At 52.0% G+C, this 19,616-nt stretch overlaps 2 protein-coding genes across 3 annotated transcripts in view; one reads left to right on the forward strand and one right to left on the reverse strand.

Moving 5' to 3' along the window:
• CLEC4G (C-type lectin domain family 4 member G) overlaps window positions 1–1,965 on the forward strand; it is a 3,808-nt gene extending 1,843 nt beyond the window's left edge. The window contains exons 5-9 of one of the 2 annotated variants that reach the window (XM_017879954.1): window positions 80–184; window positions 487–576; window positions 760–908; window positions 989–1,104; window positions 1,419–1,965. In XM_017879954.1, coding sequence (XP_017735443.1) covers window positions 80–184; window positions 487–576; window positions 760–908; window positions 989–1,104; window positions 1,419–1,557 — 599 coding nt within the window. In that variant the 3' untranslated portion in view covers window positions 1,558–1,965. The remainder of the gene's footprint in view (window positions 1–79; window positions 185–486; window positions 577–759; window positions 909–988; window positions 1,105–1,418) is intronic. The other variant, XM_017879955.1, reaches the window with a different exon arrangement.
• A 3,987-nt stretch (window positions 1,966–5,952) lies between these two features.
• On the reverse strand, window positions 5,953–7,379 carry LOC108534534 (prohibitin-like). The gene is made up of 2 exons (XM_017879956.1): window positions 6,704–7,379; window positions 5,953–6,324 (listed from the first exon to the last, which is right to left on the reverse strand). The coding sequence occupies exons 1-2, from the start codon at window positions 7,307–7,309 to the stop codon at window positions 6,112–6,114; spliced, it is 819 nt and encodes a 272-aa protein (XP_017735445.1). The 5' UTR covers window positions 7,310–7,379; the 3' UTR covers window positions 5,953–6,111.
• Window positions 7,380–19,616: the final 12,237 nt, after the last annotated feature.

A 19,616-nucleotide genomic window follows, 5' to 3' on the forward strand; every position in this document is an offset into this window, starting at 1 on the left:
GGGTGGGGCGGAGCAGGCTGGTCTCCGAAGTCCCGCCCCATCCTCGCCACCCTCGGGCCTCTCACCCGGCGACTCCCAGGCTCCGGGACGCAGGCGCAGCTGCAGACCACGCGCGCGGAGCTTGGGGAGGCGCAGGCGAAGCTGATGGAGCAGGAGAGCGCCCTGCGGGAACTGCGTGAGCGCGGTGAGTGCCCGACGCGACCCCAGCCCTAAGTCCTGGCCGTGTCCCCGGACCCCGACCCCGTCCTGAGTGCTGACCCCTGACCCCGATCATGCACCCTGTCCTGACCCTGAAGCTGCACTCTGACCTTGACTGCGACTCCCAGCATCGGCCACACCCGGACCCCGCCCAGTTGTAACCGCCCTTGACCCTGTGCCATCCTGGATGCTGGCACCGAGGGCACAATGACCACGGACAGGGGTCCTGACCTTTAGCTAGTCATGACTCTGGTCCTGACCCTGATCCCCGCTCCGTTGACCCCGCAGTGACCCAGGGCTTGGCGGAAGCCAGCAGGAACCGTGAGGACGTCCGCACTGAGCTGTTCCGGGCGCTGGAGGCCGTGAGGCTCCATAATAGTGAGCAACACGAGGGGCGGGAGGCGGGCTGTGAGGGTGTAAGTGGACCCTGACTCTCTTGGACCTTGGCCTGGTTCTGTGTCTCCACCCCTGAGCCTGCGGGGCCGAACCCCTACCCGCTGCATCCTCTCGGTGCGTTCCCCCTGGAAACACTCGACCTCTCTGACCCTCGCCACCCCGCAGACTCCTGCGAGCCGTGCCCCACGTCGTGGCTGTCCTTCGAGGGCTCCTGCTACTTTTTCTCTGTGCCAAAGACCACGTGGGCGGCGGCGCAGGGTCACTGCGCGAATGCCAGCGCTCACCTGGTGATCGTTGGGGGCCTGGAAGAGCAGGTGCGCAGAGGGAGGAGGCGTGGTCAGGCGGTGGGGCGGGGCGGGGCAGACTGCAGGCTCAGACGTCCCCTCCTTTCTAGGGCTTCCTGACTCGGAACACACGTGGCCGTGGTTACTGGCTGGGCCTGAGGGCTGTGCGCCATCTGGGCAAGATTCAGGGCTACCAGTGGGTGGACGGAGTCTCTCTCAGCTTCAGGTGAGAGAAGGGCTCCTGGTGAGACCTGGGGAGGGAGACAGGTTAGACTCTAGAGGACATGCTTTGGCTAGATTTCAGAGACCCCTTGGCTGGGGCTCCACGCTTAGGCGTGGGCAGGCTGGACCCCAGGAACTGTCCTCAGGTTAAATGCTGGGCGTTAAAAAGTTATATACCAGGTGTACGCTCAGGTTAGACAGCTGGGGTGTCTAGAGTAGACCCAAGCAATAAATAGGCTACAGCGTGGAGAGGAAGGCGGGACCCCGCGTTCATCCTCCGTCTAGATTCCCAGCAACATCCCCACTCAACCACTGCAGCCACTGGAACCGGGGAGAGCCCAATGATGCTCGGGGCCGTGAGGACTGTGTCATGATGCTGCGCACGGGGCTATGGAACGACGCACCATGTGACAGCGAGAAGGACGGCTGGATCTGTGAGAAAAGGCACAACTGCTGACCCCGCCCAGCACCCCGGAGCCACGCCCATTGCAGCACGTGGTATCCTGGCGGCTTCTCACCTCCCTGGCTCCTGGAGCTGATCACCAAAGAGTTTTTTCTTCCTCATCCAGCACTACTGAGTCTCAGAAACACTCAGCCCAACATAGCCCTGTCCAATCCAGTGCCTGGGCTCTGGGACCTCCATGCCAACCTCATCCCAACTCCACTCACGCACCCCAACCTAACCTCCACTTGCTCCAAAATCCCTGCTCCTGAGTCTCCCTGATACGACTCTACTTCTCTCTCTAACCAAGGTTAGGTGACTAAGGACTGGAACTGTTTGGTTTTCTCGCATTTTCCACCAAACTAGGAGCTGTTTTTGCAGCCTGAGGAAGCATCAATAAATATCTGAGAAATGAATCCAGGATCCTGGTTCTAGCGAGATCTTCTATGCTTTATCCCAGATGTCCTAGTTTAATCCCCACGAGTGACCCCTGGACTCTCTCAGTGACCTCTTGACCTTTGGTGGGTAACTTGCACTGGGCCGGGAGGTCTTGAAGGTAGGGGCAGTTTCCCCCTCTACACCATTACTTCCTCAGTCCATGGCATGGGGCTTGGCTCAGAGGGTACTGGGGACACAGAAATGGGTCAGATGCAATTCTTTCCCTTGGGACCTCTGCATTCTGGTCTAGCTGGGCACAGGAACAAAGTGACCAGTAATTTAATGGAGGAATGTGTGGAGAGGACACCTGTGCATTTGCCCATCTTTGTCTTTGGGGAGAGGGACCGTCCTGAGATACTGCAGTGGTGGCACCCATTTTGGGAAGACTGTCACCTCATTGTGGAGATTATGGGCATCCTGAGACAAGCCCTTGAGGCAGGTGGGGGACAGGGTACCCTGATGGGACGAGCAGGTTCCTTCTACTCCATGCATCTAGGGTCTCTGACTATTGGATGGGTCAGTCAGGAAATGCATTCCAGAGAAGGTGGATTTTCCAAGGGACAATGGCATTTGAGTAGATGAAGCTGGGAAGGTAGGACTTTGGAGGCAGAAGTCCCAGGAAGAAAAAAGCTTGGAGAGTGGGCGTGGTGGTGCATGCTTGTAGTCCCAGTTACTCAGGAGGCTGAGGTGGGAGAATCGCTTAAGCCTAGGAGTTCGAGACTCCAGTGAGCTATGATCACGCCGGTTGATAAAGTCACTGTACTCCATTCTGGGCAATGCAGTGAGACCATGTCTCAAAAAAAAAAAAGGAAGCCTGGGAGGTTGGAAGGTATACAGATAGCTGAATTCACACAGGGGTGTATGTTACATAGAACCTGGCTTTCTCAACCAGGGACTTTTGATCTGAATTCACCCTACACTCCCAGTTTCTTGCTTCCATCTCGGAGAGTTAGGGGCTCTCCAAGAATTTCCCATGGAGACAGGTTCAACAGGGGAGTGACAGGTTGGCAGCTTTTAGTTCTGTGCGGAACTGAGTCTAGAACTACAGGCTGCTGGGAGCCCCCAGGCTACTGGAGTGTATAACAGCATCAGCTGAGCAGGAAATAGAAGGAACACCATCACATTCCCTGGCCAGGTGGAAATCTTCCACTGTAACCTGTCAACCCCTCTATCCTCTGATCGCTCTATACCTGCAGTCTGGAGCAGGCACTGGGCAAGTCCAGGAGCCTACTGACTTGCCTACTGGACTGAGGACCAGGCTGCTGGACTTCCAGACACAGCTGGTTTGGAGGAGTGTTTGTTTCCCACCACTACTGTAATGGATTTTGCTGGGCAAAAACCAAGGTCTAAGGATGTATTAATCCATTCTCATGCTGCTAATAAAGACGTACGTGACGCTGGGTAAGTTATAAAGGAAAGAGGCTTAATGGACTCGCAGTTCCACATGGCTGAGGAGGCCTCACAATCACGGTGGAAAAGAAAGGACGAGCAGAGGCATGTCTTACATGGCGGCGGGCAAGAGAACTTGTGCAGGGGAACTCTCATTTATGAAATCAGATCTCGAGGCCAGGTGCGGTGGCTCACACTTGTAATCCCAGCACTTTGGGAGGCCAAGGCAGGCGGATCACGAAGTCAGGAGTTTGAGACCAGCCTGGCCAAGAGACCAGCCTGGCCAATATGATGAAACCCCATTTCTACTAAAAATACAGAAATTACCTGGGCGTGGTGGCAGCACCTGTAATCCCAGCTACTCGGGAGGCTGAGACAGGAGAACTGCTTGAACCTAGGAGGCAGAGATTGCAGTGAGCGAAAGATCATGCCATTGCTCTCTAGCCTAGGCAAAAGAACAAGACTTCATCTCAAAAAAAAATTAAAAATAAAACCATCAGATCTCGAGAGACTTACACACCACCACAAGAACAGTATGGGGAAAACTGCCCCCATGATTCAATTATCTCCACCTGGCCCCACCCTTGATCCATGGGGATTATTGCAATTCAAAGTGAGATTTGGGGAGGGGGACACAGCCAAACCATATCAAAAGAAAAATGTTTCTTTACCTCTTCCAGCTTCTAGAGCTGTTGTCCTCATCTTTCTTGATTCCTGGACCCTTCTTCCATCTTCAAAGGCAGTAGGGTAGCATCTACCTTCAGCCATGACAATGACTTCTTCTGTATCAAATCTCTCTATGCATCCCCCTCACAACCACCTTTTTTTGGAGACAGGGTCTCGCTCTGTTACCCAGGCTGGAGTGCAATGGCACGATCGTAGCTCACTGCAGCCTTGACCTCCTGGGCTCAAGAAATCCTTCCACTTCAGCCTCCCAAGTAGCTGGGATTACAGGCATGCACCACCACACCCAACTAATTTGTTAGTTTTTTTGTAGAGACGGGGTCTTACTATGCAGCCCAGGCTGGTCCTGCTGCCTTCTTATATGAACACTTAGGATTGCATTTAGGGACTGACCTGATAATCCAGGATGATCTCCTGTGGTTTTTTTTTTTTTTTTCTTTATGAGGCAGGATCTCACTTTGTCACCTGGGCTGGAGTGCAGTAGCATGAACACAGCTCACAGCAGCCTTGACTTCCCAGCCTTGACTTCCCAGCAGTCCTCCAGGCTCAAGCAATCCTCCTGCCTCAGCCTCCCAGGTAGCTGGGACTACAGGCGTGTGCCACCATGCCTGGCTAATTTTTTTAAAAAAAATTTTTGTAGAGAAGCGGTCTCACTATGCTGCCCAGGCTGGTCTCAAACTCCTGAGCTCAAGTGATTCGCCTATCTTGGCCTCCCGAAGTGCTGGGATTACAGACATGAGCCACCACTCCTGACCTCCTGTAATTCTAAATGCAGTTCTGCCACTATTCACCCAGATAGTGCAGACTCCACCCACAGGTTAAGGACACAGTCCCTACCAAGACTGCTCTCATTTCAGATACCAGCTACAAGTCTGGGGATCCCCAGCCACCCACATTTCTGATAAATTGCCTACAAATTCTCATGACCCCTTCAGGTTCCATAATTCAATAGAATGACACCCAGAACTTAGGAAGATGCTATACTTATGATTTCAGTTTTCTTTTTTCTTTCTTTCTTTCTTTTTTTTTTTTTTGAGACAGAGTCTCGCTCTTTTGCCCAGGCTGGAGGGCAATGGTGTGATCTCAACTCACTGCAACCTCCGCCTCCCGGGTTCAAGCAATTCTGCCTCAGCCTCCCAAGTAGCTGGGACTACAGGCACACACCACCACCACGCCTGGCTAATTTTTGTGTTTTCAGTAGAGACGGGGTTTCACCATGTTAGCTAGCATAGTCTCAATCTCTTGACCTGGTGATCCACCCGCCTCAGCCTCCCAAAGTGCTGGGATTACAGGCATGAGCCACTACGCCTGTCCCTGATTTCAGTTTTCTTAACAAGATACAAATCAGGACCTGCCAAATGAGGAGATATGTAGGGTGAGGTCTTGGAAGGTCCCAAACACAGAGCTTCTGTGTCCTTCCCCATAACATCAGTACACATCACTCTCTCTATATCTTTCCCACTCCCAGGATGATGGGTTCACCAGCCAGGAAGCTCCACTGAGCTCAGTGTCCTGAGTTTTTATTGGGGTTTCAGTATGTAGGCAGGATTGATCCAATTACCGCTTCAGTGTTTTGTGTGTTTGTTTTGAGACCAGGTCTTGCCCTGTTGCCCAGGCTAGAGTGGAGTGGCACAATCATAGCTCACTGCAGCCTCAACCTCCTGGGTTCAAGTGATCCTCCCACCTCTCAGCCTCTCGAGTAGCTGGAACTACAGGCACATGCCACCACCCTGTCTAGCTAATGTTTGTATTTTTTGTAGAGACGGGGTTTCACCATATTGTCCAGGTTGGTCTGGAGCTCCTGAGCTCAAGCGATCCTCCTGCCTAGGCCTCCCAAACTGCTGGGATTACAGGCACGAGCCACCTCACAAAGCCTTGGGAGTTTTTTTTTTTTTTTTTTTTTAGAGATCTGAAGTGATTTTACCTTTATTTCCTTCACTTTAAGCCAATCATGAAATTTCACAGTGATTTCTGGGGTGGGGGCAGAAGAAAGGCGGTGTTAAGAATCATCTGGGCTGTGGCCCAGTCAGCCCACGGAAGTGCAGGCAGGGTGGGCCCTCACTGGGGCAGCTGGAGGAGCACAGACTGCCCCGCCGGCAGGTAGGTGATGTTCCGAGAATGTGAGAGCTGGTATGCGATGTCCTCCGTGGGTTCCAGCTTGCGCAGCTCGATCAGGCCGTCCCCTGCAGTGGCCAGTGAGTTGGCAATCAGCTCAGCCGCCTTGGAGTCACCCTCAGCAGAGATGATGGCTGACTTTTTCTGCTGCTCAGCCTTTTCCACCACAAATCTGGCCCTCTCTGCTCCCTGCTAAGCCACCTGTTTGGCTTCCGCCGCTTCTGTGAACTCCTTCCCGAAGGTCAGATGTGTCAAGGACACGTCATCCAGGATGAGCCCAAAGGTGGCTGCTCGCTCTGTAAGATCGTCGCTCACCTGCCTGGAGACCAGCTCTCTCTGGGTTATTAGTTCTCCAGCATCAAAGCGAGCCACCACTGACTTGAGGATCTCGGTCGTGATGGACGGAAGCACACGTTATTTATCCCCCCCTCGGGTGTTGGTGAAGAGGCAAAAAGGTGGGCTGGGGCGGGCCGGGAGGAGGAGGCGTNGGAATCACCCTCAGCAGAGATGATGGCTGCCTTTTTTGCTGCTCAGCCTTTTCCACCACAAATCTGGCCCTCTCTGCTTCCTGCTGAGCCACCTGTTTGGCTTCCACCGCTTCTGTGAACTCCTTCCCGAAGGTCAGATGTGTCAAGGACACGTCATCCAGGATGAGCCCAAAGGTGGCTGCTCGCTCTGTAAGATCGTCGCTCACCTGCCTGGAGACCAGCTCTCTCTGGGTTATTAGTTCTCCAGCATCAAAGCGAGCCACCACTGACTTGAGGATCTCGGTCGTGATGGACGGCAGCACACGCTCATTATAGTCCTCTCCGATGCTGGTGAAGATGCGAAGAAGCTGGCTAGCGACGGGCCGGAAGAGGATGCGCAGTGTGATGTTGACATTCTGTAAATCTTTGCTACCAGTGATGACTGGCACATTACGTGGTCGAGAACGGCAGTCAAAGATAATTGGTTTCTGTACCCATGGGATGAGAAAGTGAGTCCCTTCCCCTACCACAATGTCCTGTACTCCACGGAACCGGTCAAAGATGACAGCTCTGTGCCCAGCATCCACATTATATAAGGCAGAGTTCACCACGCCTCCTGCAACAGCTAAGGCCAGGCCAAACTTGCCAATGGACTCGAACACTTTGGCAGCCATGTTTTCTTCTGCTGGACCCTCTCACACCTGCTTCCACTCTGACCTCCACATGAATTCCCCAACCACGCATACTCGCCTTGGGAGTTTTTAGTGGGGTCTCATTACATAGACAGGATCGACTGAATCATTGGCCGTGTGATTGAACTTTATCTCCAGTTCCCCTTTCGGTTGAGTGACTGCAAATTCCAACCCTCATGGTTGATGTTTCTGGCATGACCCGCCCCCATCCTAAGCCACCCCTTCATATAAACCCAAGTGTGGTCCAGGGCCCTGATGAATAATAAAGACTCACAGCACTTGGAAAATTCCAAGGGCTTAGATGCTTCCTAGCAGGAACGGGGGACAAATTCTTTACCGCACGAGCTCTTCCCATCTTGAAATCCATCATCACATCTGCTAAGTGTCTTTTGCTGTATAAGGTGACATTCACAGGATCCAGGGATTAGGACAGGGTATATTGAGGGACTTCACAAATCTGTATTAGCCAGGGTTCTCCAGAAGGAATGAACTGATAGGATATATGTATATGTGTGTGTGTGTGTGTGAGACAGAGAGAGAGATTGTTGGGATATTTGTCCCCACCCAAATCTCATGTTGAAATGTGATCCCCGGTGTTGGAGGTGGGGGCTGGTGGGAAGTGTTTTGGATCCTAGGGGCAGATTCTTTGTGAATGGCTTGGGCCATCCTCTTGGTGATAAATGAGCTCTCACTCGAAGTTCATGCAAAATCTGGTTGTTCAAAAGTGTGTGATACCTCCCTTGCCATGCTCTCTCTCGCTCCTGCTTTCGCCATGTAAGACACCTGCTTGCCCTTTGTCTTCTGCCACGATTGAAAGCTTCCTGAGGCCCCTCCAGAAGCAGATACCTCTGCTATGCTTCCTGTACAGCCTGCAGAACCATGAGCCAATTAAACCTCTTTTCTTATAAATTACCCAGTCTCAGTTATCTCTTTATAGCAATGCAAGAATGGCCTAACAGCTGGGCATGGTGGCTCACGCCTGTAATCCCAGCACTTTGGGAGACCGAGGCGGGTGGATCACTTGAGGTCAGGAGTTCCAGACCAGCCTGGCCAATATGGTAAAACCCCATCTCTACTAAAAATACGAAAATTAGCCAGGTATGGTGGCAGGTGCCTGTCATCCCAGCTACTTGGGAGGCTGAGGCAGGAGAATCACTTGAACCTGGGAGGCGGAGTTTGCAGTGAGCCGAGATGGCGCCACTACACTCCAGCCTGGGCCATAGAAGAGACACCGTCTTGGGGAAGAAAAAAAAAACAAAAAACAGCCTAACACAATAGTAAAGGGAGTTGATTCGGGAGAATTAACTCACACAATTACAAGGCGAAGTCCCATAGTAGGCCGCCCGCAAGCCCGGGAAAGAGAGAAGGCGGTAGCGTGGCTCAGTCCAAATCCAAAAGCCTCAAAAACCATGGAAGGAAACAGTGCAACCTTCAGTCTGCAGCCAAAGGCCCGAGAACCCCTGGGAGGCCACTGGTGCAAGTCCCAGAGTTCAAAGGCCAGAGAACCTAGAGCCTGATGTCCAAGGGTAGGAGGAGAGGAAGCCAAGTGATGGGCACAGCAGGGGAAGAGAGAGGAAGCCGACTCAAAGAGCAAGCCAGCTTCTCCCACCTTCTTCTACCTGCTTTATTCTAGCCATGCTGGCGGCTGACAGGATGGTGCCCACTCACATTGAGGGTGGGTCTTCCTCTCCCAGTCCACAGACTCAAATATCAGCCTTCTCTGGTAACACCCTCACAGACAAACCCAGAAGCAATGCTTCACCAGCCATCCAGGCATCCCCCATCCAGTCAAGTTGATACCAGGTGTTAATCATCATAGCATCACAGCACAGGGCAGAGTCAGCTGAGATAGACTCCCAGGTCTCAGCAGTGAGATACTTACCTAGAGGTCTAACTCCTTGATGAGCTAGGTTAACTGATGGTCTTGAAGATGCAGACAGATTCTAATCAAACTTACTGACAATGAGGTGGAGACTCTGGACCAATTGAAGAACAACAGAGACAGAACGACAGTTGGACTTCATGGCCAGGTGCGGTGGCTCACACCTATAATCCCGGCACTTTGGGAGGCTATGGTGGGTGGATCACCTGAGGTCTGGAGTTCGAGATCAGCCTGGCTAACATGGTGAAACCCCATCTCTACTAAAAATACAAAAATAATTAGCCAGGTATGGTGGTGGGTGCCTGCAATCCCAGCTACTCAGGAGGCTGAGGCAGGAGAATCGCTTGATCCCAGGAGGCAGAGGTTGCGGTGAGCCGAGATCATGCCACTGCATTCCAGCCTGGGTAACAGAGTGAAACTCCGTCTAAAAAAAAATTTTTTTTTTTAAAGAACAACAGATGGACTTCAAGTCTGACTGACAGCCTCAATGGGGAGTCCCTGCCAGGCTGTCATGACAATGTACAACAGCAGCACAAGCAGGCACAAGAGGTTTCAGCATCTCTCCTGAGGATGGAGCTGAGTAAGTGCCAGCTGTGGCTGAGGCAGAAGGAAGAGAGGCTGAGTGCAGTGGTGTGCACCTGTCATCATGAAACCCACCCAGCAGTCCTACAGAACAGGGGTCCTCACCCCCCAGGACACACACCGGTACTGATCTGTGCCCTGTTAGGAGCCAGGACACACAGCAGGAGGTTAGCAGCAGGTGAGCAAGCAAAGCCTCATCTGTGTTTAGAGCCGCTCCCCTTAGCTCACATTACCACCTGACCTCTGCCTCCTGTCAGATCAACAATGGCATTAGGTTCTCACAGGAGCATGAACCCTATTGTGAACTGCACATTGAGGGATCCAGTCGTAGGAGAATCAAATGCCTGATGATCAGTCACTGTTCCCCATCACCCCCAGATGGGACCGTCTTAGTTGCGGGAAAACAAGCTCAGAGCTCCCACTGATTCTGCATTATGCAGAGTTGCATAATTATTTAATTACATATTACAATGTAATAATTATAGAAATAAAGTGCACAATAAATGTAACACAGTTGAAGCATCCTGAAACCATCCCCCAACCCACTCTGTGGAAAACTTGTCGGCTGGGTGCGATGGCTCATGCCTGTAATCTCAGCACTTTGGGAGGCTGAGGTGGGAGGATCACCTGAGGTCAGGAGTTTGACACCAGCCCAGCCAACATGGCGAAACGCCGTCTCTACTAAAAATACAAACATTAACTGGGCGTGGTGGTGCATGCCTGTAGTCCCAGCTATTCGGGAGGCTCAGGTGGGAGAATGGCTTGAACCGGGGAGGTGGAGGTTGCATTGAGCCGAGATTGTGCCACTGTATTCCAGCCTGGGCAACAGAGCAAAACTCTAAAAAAAAAAGAAAAAGAAAAACTGTCTTCTACAAAACCGGTCCCTGGCGCCCAAAATATTGTGGACTGCTGCCATAGACAGTTCTTTTCAATAAACATAGAAATTGACCCTGTGGTCTTAAAGCTTGAAATTTAACATTTGTTTTATCTTGCCGGGCACAGTGGCTCACGCCTGCAATCTCAGCACTTTAGAAGGCTGAGGTGGATGAATCGCCTGAGCTCAGGAGTTCGAGACCAATCTGGTCAACTTGGCAAAACCCCGTCTCTACTAAAAATGTGAAAAATTAGCCGGGCATGGTGGTGGGTGCCTGTAATCCCAGGTACTCAGGAGGCTGAGGCAGGAGAATCGCTTGAACCGGGGACGGGGAGGTTGCAGTGAGCCAAGGTCGTGCCACTGTGCTCCATCCTGGGCAACAAGAGTGAAACTCTGTCTCAAATCAACAAACAAAAACATTTTGTTTTATCTGAGTTCCTTCTCAGGAAAGGACCCCCAGGCTCTCAAAAATCATCAGAGTTGAAACTCAGCAGACCATCACATGCAGACGACGAGACACCAGGCCGCTCATTCATCACGATTGCTTCCTGACCCCTCCTGCCTTCCTGTTTTACCACATATTGTTCTATTTCTCCCGTTATATAAACCCCTAATTTTAATCGGCCAGAGAGATGGATTTGAGACTGAGCTCCCATCTCCTTGGTTGCAGCATCCAATTAAAGCCTAAAGCCTTCTTGCTTGGCAATAATCCTTGCCTCAGTGATTGGCTGTCTGTGTGGTGAACAGCAGGACCTAGACCAAACCCCTGGTATTTCCGTAAACAACCCCAGCACTTTGGGAGGCAGAGGTGGGAAGATCACTTGAATCCGGTAATTTGAGATCAGCCTAGGGCAACATACCAAGACCTCATCTCTACTTTAAAAATAGGCTGGGCACAGTGGCTCATGCCTGTAATCCCAGCACTTTGGGAGGCCGAGGTGGGCGGATCACCAGAGGTCAGGAGTTCGAGACCAGCCTGGTCAACATGGTGAAACCCCGTCTCTAATAAAAATACAAAACTTAGCCGGGCATGGTGGTGGGTACCTGTAATCTCAGCTACTCAGGAGGCTGAGGCAGGAGAATCACTTGAACCCAGGAGGTGGAGGTTGCAGTGAGCCAAGATCACAGCACTGCACTCCAGCCTGGGTGACAGAGCAAGACTCTGTCTAAAAAAAAAAAAAGATTAAAACAACCTAGGTGTCCATAAACAGATGAATGGATAAGTGGAATGTGCTCCATCCATACGATAGAATACAATTCAGCCCTGAAAAGGAAGGAAATTCTGGGCCGGGTGTGGTGACTCACGCCTGTAATCCCAGAACTTTGGGAGGCTGAGGCTGGTGGATCATTTGAGGTCAGGAGTTCAAGACAAGCCTGGGCAACATGGTGAAACCCTGTCTCTACTGAAAATACAAAAATTAGCTGGGTGTGGTGGTGCACACCTGTAGTCCCAGCTACTTGGGAGGCTGAGGCAGGAGAACTGCTTGAACCTGGGAGGTGGAGGTTGCAGTGAGCAGAGACTGTGCCACCGCACCCCAGCCCGGGTGACAGAGCGAGACTCCTTCTCAAAAAACAAAAAAAAAAAAAGGAAGGAAATTTGGACACAGGCGATTATGCTAAGTCAAATAAACCAGCCACAAAAAGACAAATATGGTATGATTACACATTATTCCACTCGTAGGAGGTCCCTAGAGTCACCACACTCACAGACACAAAAAGTCAAATGGGGGGTGCCAGGGGCTGGGGCATGGGGCAATGGGTAGTTGTTGTTCAATCGGTAAAGTTTCAGTTTTGTTGAGTTTTTTTTTTTCAGTTTTATAAGATGAAACAATTCCAGAGATTGGTTGTGCAACAACGTGAATATACTTAACACTACTGAGCTGTGTGCTTAAAAATAGCTGGCCAGGCGCGGTGGCTCAAGCCTGTAATCCCAGCACTTTGGGAGGCCGAGATGGGCAGATCACGAGGTCCGGAGATCGAGACCATCCTGGCTAACACGGTGAAACCCCATCTCTACTAAAAAAAATACAAAAAACTAGCCGGGCGAGGTGGCGGGCGCGTGTAGTCCCAGCTACTCGGGAGGCTGAGGCAGGAGAATGGCGTGAACCCGGGAGGCGGAGCTTGCAGTGAGCTGAGATCCGGCCACTGCACTCCAGCCTGGGCGACAGAGAGAGACTCCGTCTCAAAACAAAACAAAACAAAAACCCAGTCTCTATTAAAAACACAAAAATTAGCCCGTGGTTGCTCACGCGTGTAATCCCATGACTTTAGGAGGCCTGAGGTGTGAGGACCCCTTGAAGCTAAGAGTTGGAGACCAACCTAGACAACATAGTGAGATTCTGTCTCTACAACAACAAGGCCGGGTGCGGTGGCTCACACCTGTAATACCAGCACTTTGGGAGGGTGAAGCAGGCAGATCACGAGGTCAAGAGATCGAGACCATCCTGGCCAACATGGTGAAACCCCGTCTCTACTAAAAATACAAAAAATTAGCTGGGCCTGGTGGCCTGCGCCTGTAGTCCCAGCTACTTGGGAGGCTGAGGCCGGAGAATTGCTTGAACCCAGGAGGCAGAGGTTGCAGTGAGCCGAGATCGTGCCACTGCACTTCTGCCTGGTAACAGCGTGAGATGCCATCTCAAAAAAAAAAAAAAAAAGTGTTTCTAATTAGCTGGATGTGGTGGCACATGCCTATAGTCCCAGGTACTGAGGATGCTGAGGTGGGAGGACCCCTTGAGCCCAGGAGTTGGGAGGTTGCACTGAGCTATGATGGTGCCACTGCACTCCAGCCTGGGTGACAGAGTAAAACCCTGTCTCTAAAAAAAAAAAAAAAGAAAGGGCCTTCTTATGTGTACCCCATCTGTCCTGTCCCACCAGACAGAAACTTAGTCCTAAAAATAAAAATATTTTTTAAAAATTTTTTTCTGAGATAGAGTTTCACTCTGTCATCCAGGCTGGAATGCAGTGGGGTAATCGTAACTCACTGCAGCCTTGACCTCCTGGGCTCAAGTGATCCTCCTACCTCAGCCTTCCTAGTAGTTGGAACTACAGGCACACACCACCATGCTTAGCTATTTTTTTTTTTTTTTAGAGATGGGGGTCTTGCTATGTTGCCCAGGCTGGTCTTGAACACCCAGCCTCAAGTCATCCTCCTGCCTCAGACTCCCAAAGCACTGAGATTACAGATGTGAGCCACCATTCCTGGCCAAAAATATAAAAATAAATTTAATTAGAAAAAAACAAAGAGAAAAACTTGGCCAGCTGTGGTGGCTCATGCCTGCAATACCAGCACTTTGGGAGGCCAAGACGGGTGGACCACCTGAGGTCAGGAGTTCGAGACCAGCCTGGCCAACATGGCAAAACCACATCTCTACGAAAAAATACAAAAACTAGCTGGGCGTGGTGTTGCATGCCTGTAATCCTAGCTACTCGGGAGGTTGACGCAGGAGAATTACTTAAACCCAAGAGGTGGAAGCTGCAGTGAGCCAAGATTGTGCCATTGCACTTCAGCCTGGGCAACACAGCAGACTCTGATGAAAGAAAAGAAAAAGAAAGATGGAAGGGAGGGAGGGAGGGAGGAAGGAAGGAAGGAAGGAAAAGAAAGAAAGGAGAAAAAGAAAGAAAGAAAAGAAAGAAAGAAAAGAAAGAAAGAAAAGAAAGAAAGAAAAAAGAAAGAAAGAAAGAAAAAAGAAAGAAAGAAAGAAAGAAAGAAAGAAAGAAAGAAAAGAAAGAAAGAAAGAAAGAAAGAAAGAAAGAAAGAAAGAAAGAAAGAAAGAGAAAGAAAGAAAGAAAAGGAAGGAAGGAAGGAAGGAAGGAAGGAAGGAAGGAAGGAAGGAGGGAGGGAGGGAGGAAAGAAAGGAGGCAGGGAAAGAGAGAGAAAGAAAGAAAAGAAAGGAAGGAAGGGAAGGAAAAGAAAATTGTCATAGTGAAATGTTGGGGTTTGGGTCATGGTTGCTGCCCTCCTGGGGCCCACAGTCTGGCAGAGAGGAAGAGGTGGTGAGAACAGACACAGAGGGTGTGCCCACATGGTGAGGTTTGACGTGAACAATTTTGGAAAAGCAATGTCCCCTCCGTTGCATTTCCAGCCTGGGGAGTGGGGTACAGGGAAAGAAAGTAGGGTCTGCCCTGGAGAGACCAAAGGGGGTTTGTGCTGGAAAGCAGGGCATGGTGGCAGAAAAGTGCACCTTCCAGCCACTCCCTGATTCTTTTTAGGGGGTGTCCCCACCAATAGCCCCCTGAGTGACCACAGGGCAACTCTCTCAGTCAGCAAATTGCTGCCGAGCTTGGAGTCCAGTTAGGGTTTCCTGGACAGAGCAGCCCTATGTGATCCCACTTTCCAAAGACGTGACTTTGAGACAGAGAAGTCTGTTCTTATCAACCTCACACGCCTCTCCCCCTGATCCCAGGAAACCCCCTCAGATCCCGAGGGCTTCTTCCTAGGAAGGCTGGGGAGTGTGGGGAAGTCCCCAGGGGGCTCTCCAAAGAGGCGGGGGGCAGACAGAGTCTCCCTGTCAGGCCTGTCCCCCAAACCCCCGTGAGGATTCTTACCTTTCCTGTGTGCCGAGCCAGACACAGCTCAAAAGGATGAATGTAGCAGACGCCAACAGAAAGCCCAGAGTTTGGGCTGGGTGCGGTGGCTCACTCCTGTAACCCCAGCATTTTGGGAGGCCGAAGTGGATGGATTATTTGACACCAGGAGTTCGAGACCAGCCTGACCAACATAGGGAAACCCCATCTCTACCAAAAAATATGCAAAAATTAGCTGGGCATGGTGGTGCACACCTGTAGTCCCAGCTACTGCGAAGGCTGAGGCACGAGAATCGCTTGAACCTGGGACACGGAGGCTGCAGTGAGCCGAGATCACGCCACTGCACTCCAGCCTGGGCAATAGAGCGAGACTCCCCTCAAAAATAAATAATAATAATAATAATAACAACAACAACAACATCTGTCTCCTAGGGTATAGTGGTCAGCTGAATGACAGCTGCCCAAAGATAGTCACACTCTAATCCCTGGAACCGGTGAGTAGGTCACCTTATATGGCAAACGGGGCTCTGCAGATGGAATTACCGCAAGGGTCTTGAGATGGGAGATCACCCCGGATTATCCAGGTGGCCCAATGTCATCACAGAGTCCTTACAAGAGGAGGCAGGAGGATGAGAGTCAGAGAGAGACTGAAAGAGGCTGTGCTTCTGGCTGTGAAGAGGATGGAAGAGCGGGACATGGTGGCTCATGCCTGTAATCCCAATGCTTTGGGAAGCCGAGGCAGGAGGATTGCTTTAAGGCCAGTAGCTGGGGACCAGCCTGGGCAACATGGTGAGACCCTCGTTTCTATAAAATTTATTTTATTTATTTTATTTTTTTATTGAGACAGAGATCTTGTTCTGTTGCCAGGAGTGCAGTGGCGTGATCTCGGCTCACTGCTAGCTCCACCTCCTGGGTTCAAGTGATTCTCCTGCCTCAGCCTCCCGAGTAGCTGGGATTACAGGCACATGTCACCACCACGCCCAGCTAATTTTTGTAGTGTTAGTAGAGATGGGGTTTCACCATGTTGGCCAGGATTGTCTTGATCTCCTGACCTCATGATCCGCCCACCTCGGCCTCCCAAAGTGCTGGGATTACAGGTATGAGCCACTGTGCCCGGCCTACAAAATAATTTTAAAATTAGCTGGGCAGGTGGCATGTGCCTGTGGTCTAAGCTACTTGGGAGACTGAGGTGGGAGGATCGCCTGAGTCCAGGAGGTCAAGGATGCAGTGAGCCGTGATCATACCACTGCACTCCAGCCTGGGCAACAGAGCGAGACCACCTCTCCAAAAATAAAACAGAAAGGCGGGTCATTGTCACTGGAGGGGCATACAGAGAGGACAATGGAGAGCAGAAGGTGTCAGCCACACAGGACCTTGCTGGCTGCCAGGTTGGGAGCTTCTTAATTATAGGAGAGATGATTTCAGGAAATTGCACTAAAAATGCTCCCATTTTTAGAGCCTCCCGATATCTGGCATTGGGCCGAAGGCTTTATGCACACAGCAACCTATGTGAGAGAACTGTGGTTATCCCCACTTTACAGATGAGAAAACTGGGGCCCAGAGAGGATTAAGTCACACAGCAGGTAAAGGGGTACAGCTGGGCTGGGAACCCATGGCCTTTAATCACCCACATCAGGGGTTACACAGTGGGGGCAGTGACCAGGTGCGTCCAGCAAAGAGGCAGCACCCGCCACTGTCTTGGCAGACCCAGAAACCAGCATGAGAACAGCAGGGACGGAGGAGAAAAATACACGATCCCACACCGAAGTCCCTAGGGGTCTGGGGGCCTGGCTTCCTGGGTCTTTGTTTTGTTTTTTTTTTTTTTTGAGACAGAGTCTCGCTCTGTCCCCCAGGCTGGAGTGCAGTGGCGCGATCTCGGCTCTCTGCAAGCTCCACCTCCCGGGTTCACGCTGCTCTCCTGCCTCAGCTTCCCAAGTAGCTGGGACTACAGGCGCCCGCCACAGCACCTGGCTAATTTTTTGTATGTTTAGTAGAGACGGGGTTTCACTGTGGTCTCGATCTCCTGACCTTGTGATCCGCCCGCTTCGGCCTCCCAAAGTCCTGGGATTACAGGCATGAGCCACCTGGCCCGGCCACTTCCTGGGTCTTTAAGAGACTAAGCCTCACTCAAACCTGTAATCCCAGCACTTTGGGAGGTCGAGGTCGGTGGCTCAACTGAGGTCAGGAGTTCAAGACCAGCCTGGCCAACTTGGTGAAACCCCATTTCTACTAACAATACAAAACTTAGCTGGGTGTGGTGGCAGGTGCCTGTAATCCCAGCTACTCAGGAGGCTAAGGCAGGAGAATCACTTGAACCTGGGAGGTGGAGGTTGCAGTGAGTCGAGATTGCGCCATTGCACTCCAGCCTGGGTGACAGAGCGAGACTCCGTCTCAAAAAAAAAAAAAAAAAGACTAAGCCTGGGTCTCTGAGGGTGGGGTCTGGGGGCCTGGCTTCCTAAGTCCCTACGGGGCTGGAGGCCTGGGTGTCTCAGGAATTGAGAGGTTGGAGTCCTAACCTCCCGGGTTCCTGAAGGGCTGGGGATTTGGGTTCCTGAAGATGGGGTTTGGGGGCCTGTCTTCCTGATCCTTAGGGAGCTTAGCCTGAGTCCCTGAGGGTGGGGTCTGGGGGCTTGGTTTCCTGAATCTCTAAGGGGCTAGGGGGCCTGAGTCTCTGAGGGTGGGGCTTGGGGATCTGGTTTCCTGGGCCCCTAAGTAGCTGGGTCTCAGTCCCTGAGAGTGAGGGCCTGACTTCCTGAGGCAATCCCTAAGGGGCTGGGGCGCCTAAGTCCCTGAGAATGGGGTCTGGGGACCTGGCTTCCTGGGTCTTTAAGGGACTAAGCCTGGATCCCTGAGGGTGGGGTCTGGGGGCCTGGCTTCCTGGGTCCTTAAGAGACTAAGCCTGGGTCCCTGAGAGTGGAGTCCGGGGACTTGGCTTCCTGAATCCCTAAGGGTCTAGGGGGCCTGGGTCCCTGAGGGTGGGGTCTGGGGGCCTGGCTTCCTGGGTCTCCAGGAAGGTGAAGGCCTGGGTCTGTGAGGGTGGAGCCTGGAGTCCAGGATTTCAGGGTCTCTGAGGGCGTTCTTGGAGAGAAATCCCCAAATCTCCCAGGCTGGGCCTGGGCTGCTCTCGGAAGCCTCAGGACCTGCTGGCTCAGCTCTCTGGTTCCCGGAAGCATCCTGGGGCCTTGAGGGGAGGGGGCAGGGAGGCAATGAGTGGTCCAGGACCCCCTCCTGGAGTTCTGGGGGGCCCTCTGGAGGGAAGGGTGTGGACAAGCCCATCTCTGTGTCCCCTCTTAGCCTGAGGACTCCCAGCCACACATACCAGTCCCCCCAAGCTCTCCCTGCTCCACTGCCGCAATCCACACCAAAAAAAAAGCAGCCTGGGTTTGGGCTCCGGATCCTGAGGTTCCCGGAAGACGAAAGTGCAATCCAGGCTCTTCTCATCCCACACACCCCTTTCCTCTTCCTGTTGACTGGCTCTCTGCCTGAGTGGATGTCAGGAAGCAGAGGGAGAGGGGTGCATGTGACCGTGACTCAGGGCCGCCCTCCTGGCCCTTCTAGGAGTGGGGCATAGGTCCTGCCTCTGGGGAGCCCCCAGTCTCAGGAGGGGCCCATCCAGTGCAAGAGCTCAAGGCTGGGAAAAGAGGGGGCCATAGGACTATGGGCGGGTCTGGGATGGGTGTCAGGGAGGCTTCCATGCAAACTGGTGCTGTGGGTTGGCCCAGCACTTTAGGCAGGGAGCTGCCCGTGTGAAGGCTTGGAGAGAGCCTGGTGTTTCAGAATTGTGTGAGGTTCAGGCACTCTGTGGAGTCTCGGAGGAAGAGGCATGGGTGTGGCTGGAGAGACCAGCTGCCAGACCTGAGCAGGCAGGACCCTTGAACTCCAGGGCATGGGGGAGCTGGAGTTTTGGGCCATGGGCAGAAGGGAGCCATGGATGGTTGTAGGCAGAGAGAAGACATGGGCAGGTGGTTGCCATTCAGGGAAGACACAGAGGAGGGGTTTCAGGGAGACCCTAAAGGAGGCTGTCATGAGGGTCTGATGGGTGTGAAGACCCTAAGGGGAGCTGTCGTGGGGGCTGGAATTGGGTAAATAGGGAGTGAGTGTCTCTTGGGGACACAGTTTCAGTTTGGGAAGATGAGAAAGTTCCAGAGATGGATGGTGGTAATGGTTGTACAACAGTGTTCATGTGTTTCATGCTGCTGAATGGTGCACTTAAAAATGGCTACGAAGGTAACTTTTATCTTATATATATTTTGCCACAATGAAAACAAAACAAAGCGTGATCTAGGAATCATGTTTTCAAAGCAGCGCTTCTCAACCACGGTGACTCTATAGGCGACTGGTGGCCAGAGATGCTTCTAGACATCCAACAATGCACAGGACAGCATCCTAACGAGGGATCATCAGCCCCAAATTCAACAGTGCAGTGC

This window comes from Rhinopithecus bieti, unplaced genomic scaffold (genome assembly GCF_001698545.2).
Source record: "Rhinopithecus bieti isolate Rb0 unplaced genomic scaffold, ASM169854v2 scaffold_10589, whole genome shotgun sequence".
In the NCBI taxonomy this organism is placed as follows: Eukaryota; Metazoa; Chordata; class Mammalia; order Primates; family Cercopithecidae; genus Rhinopithecus; species Rhinopithecus bieti.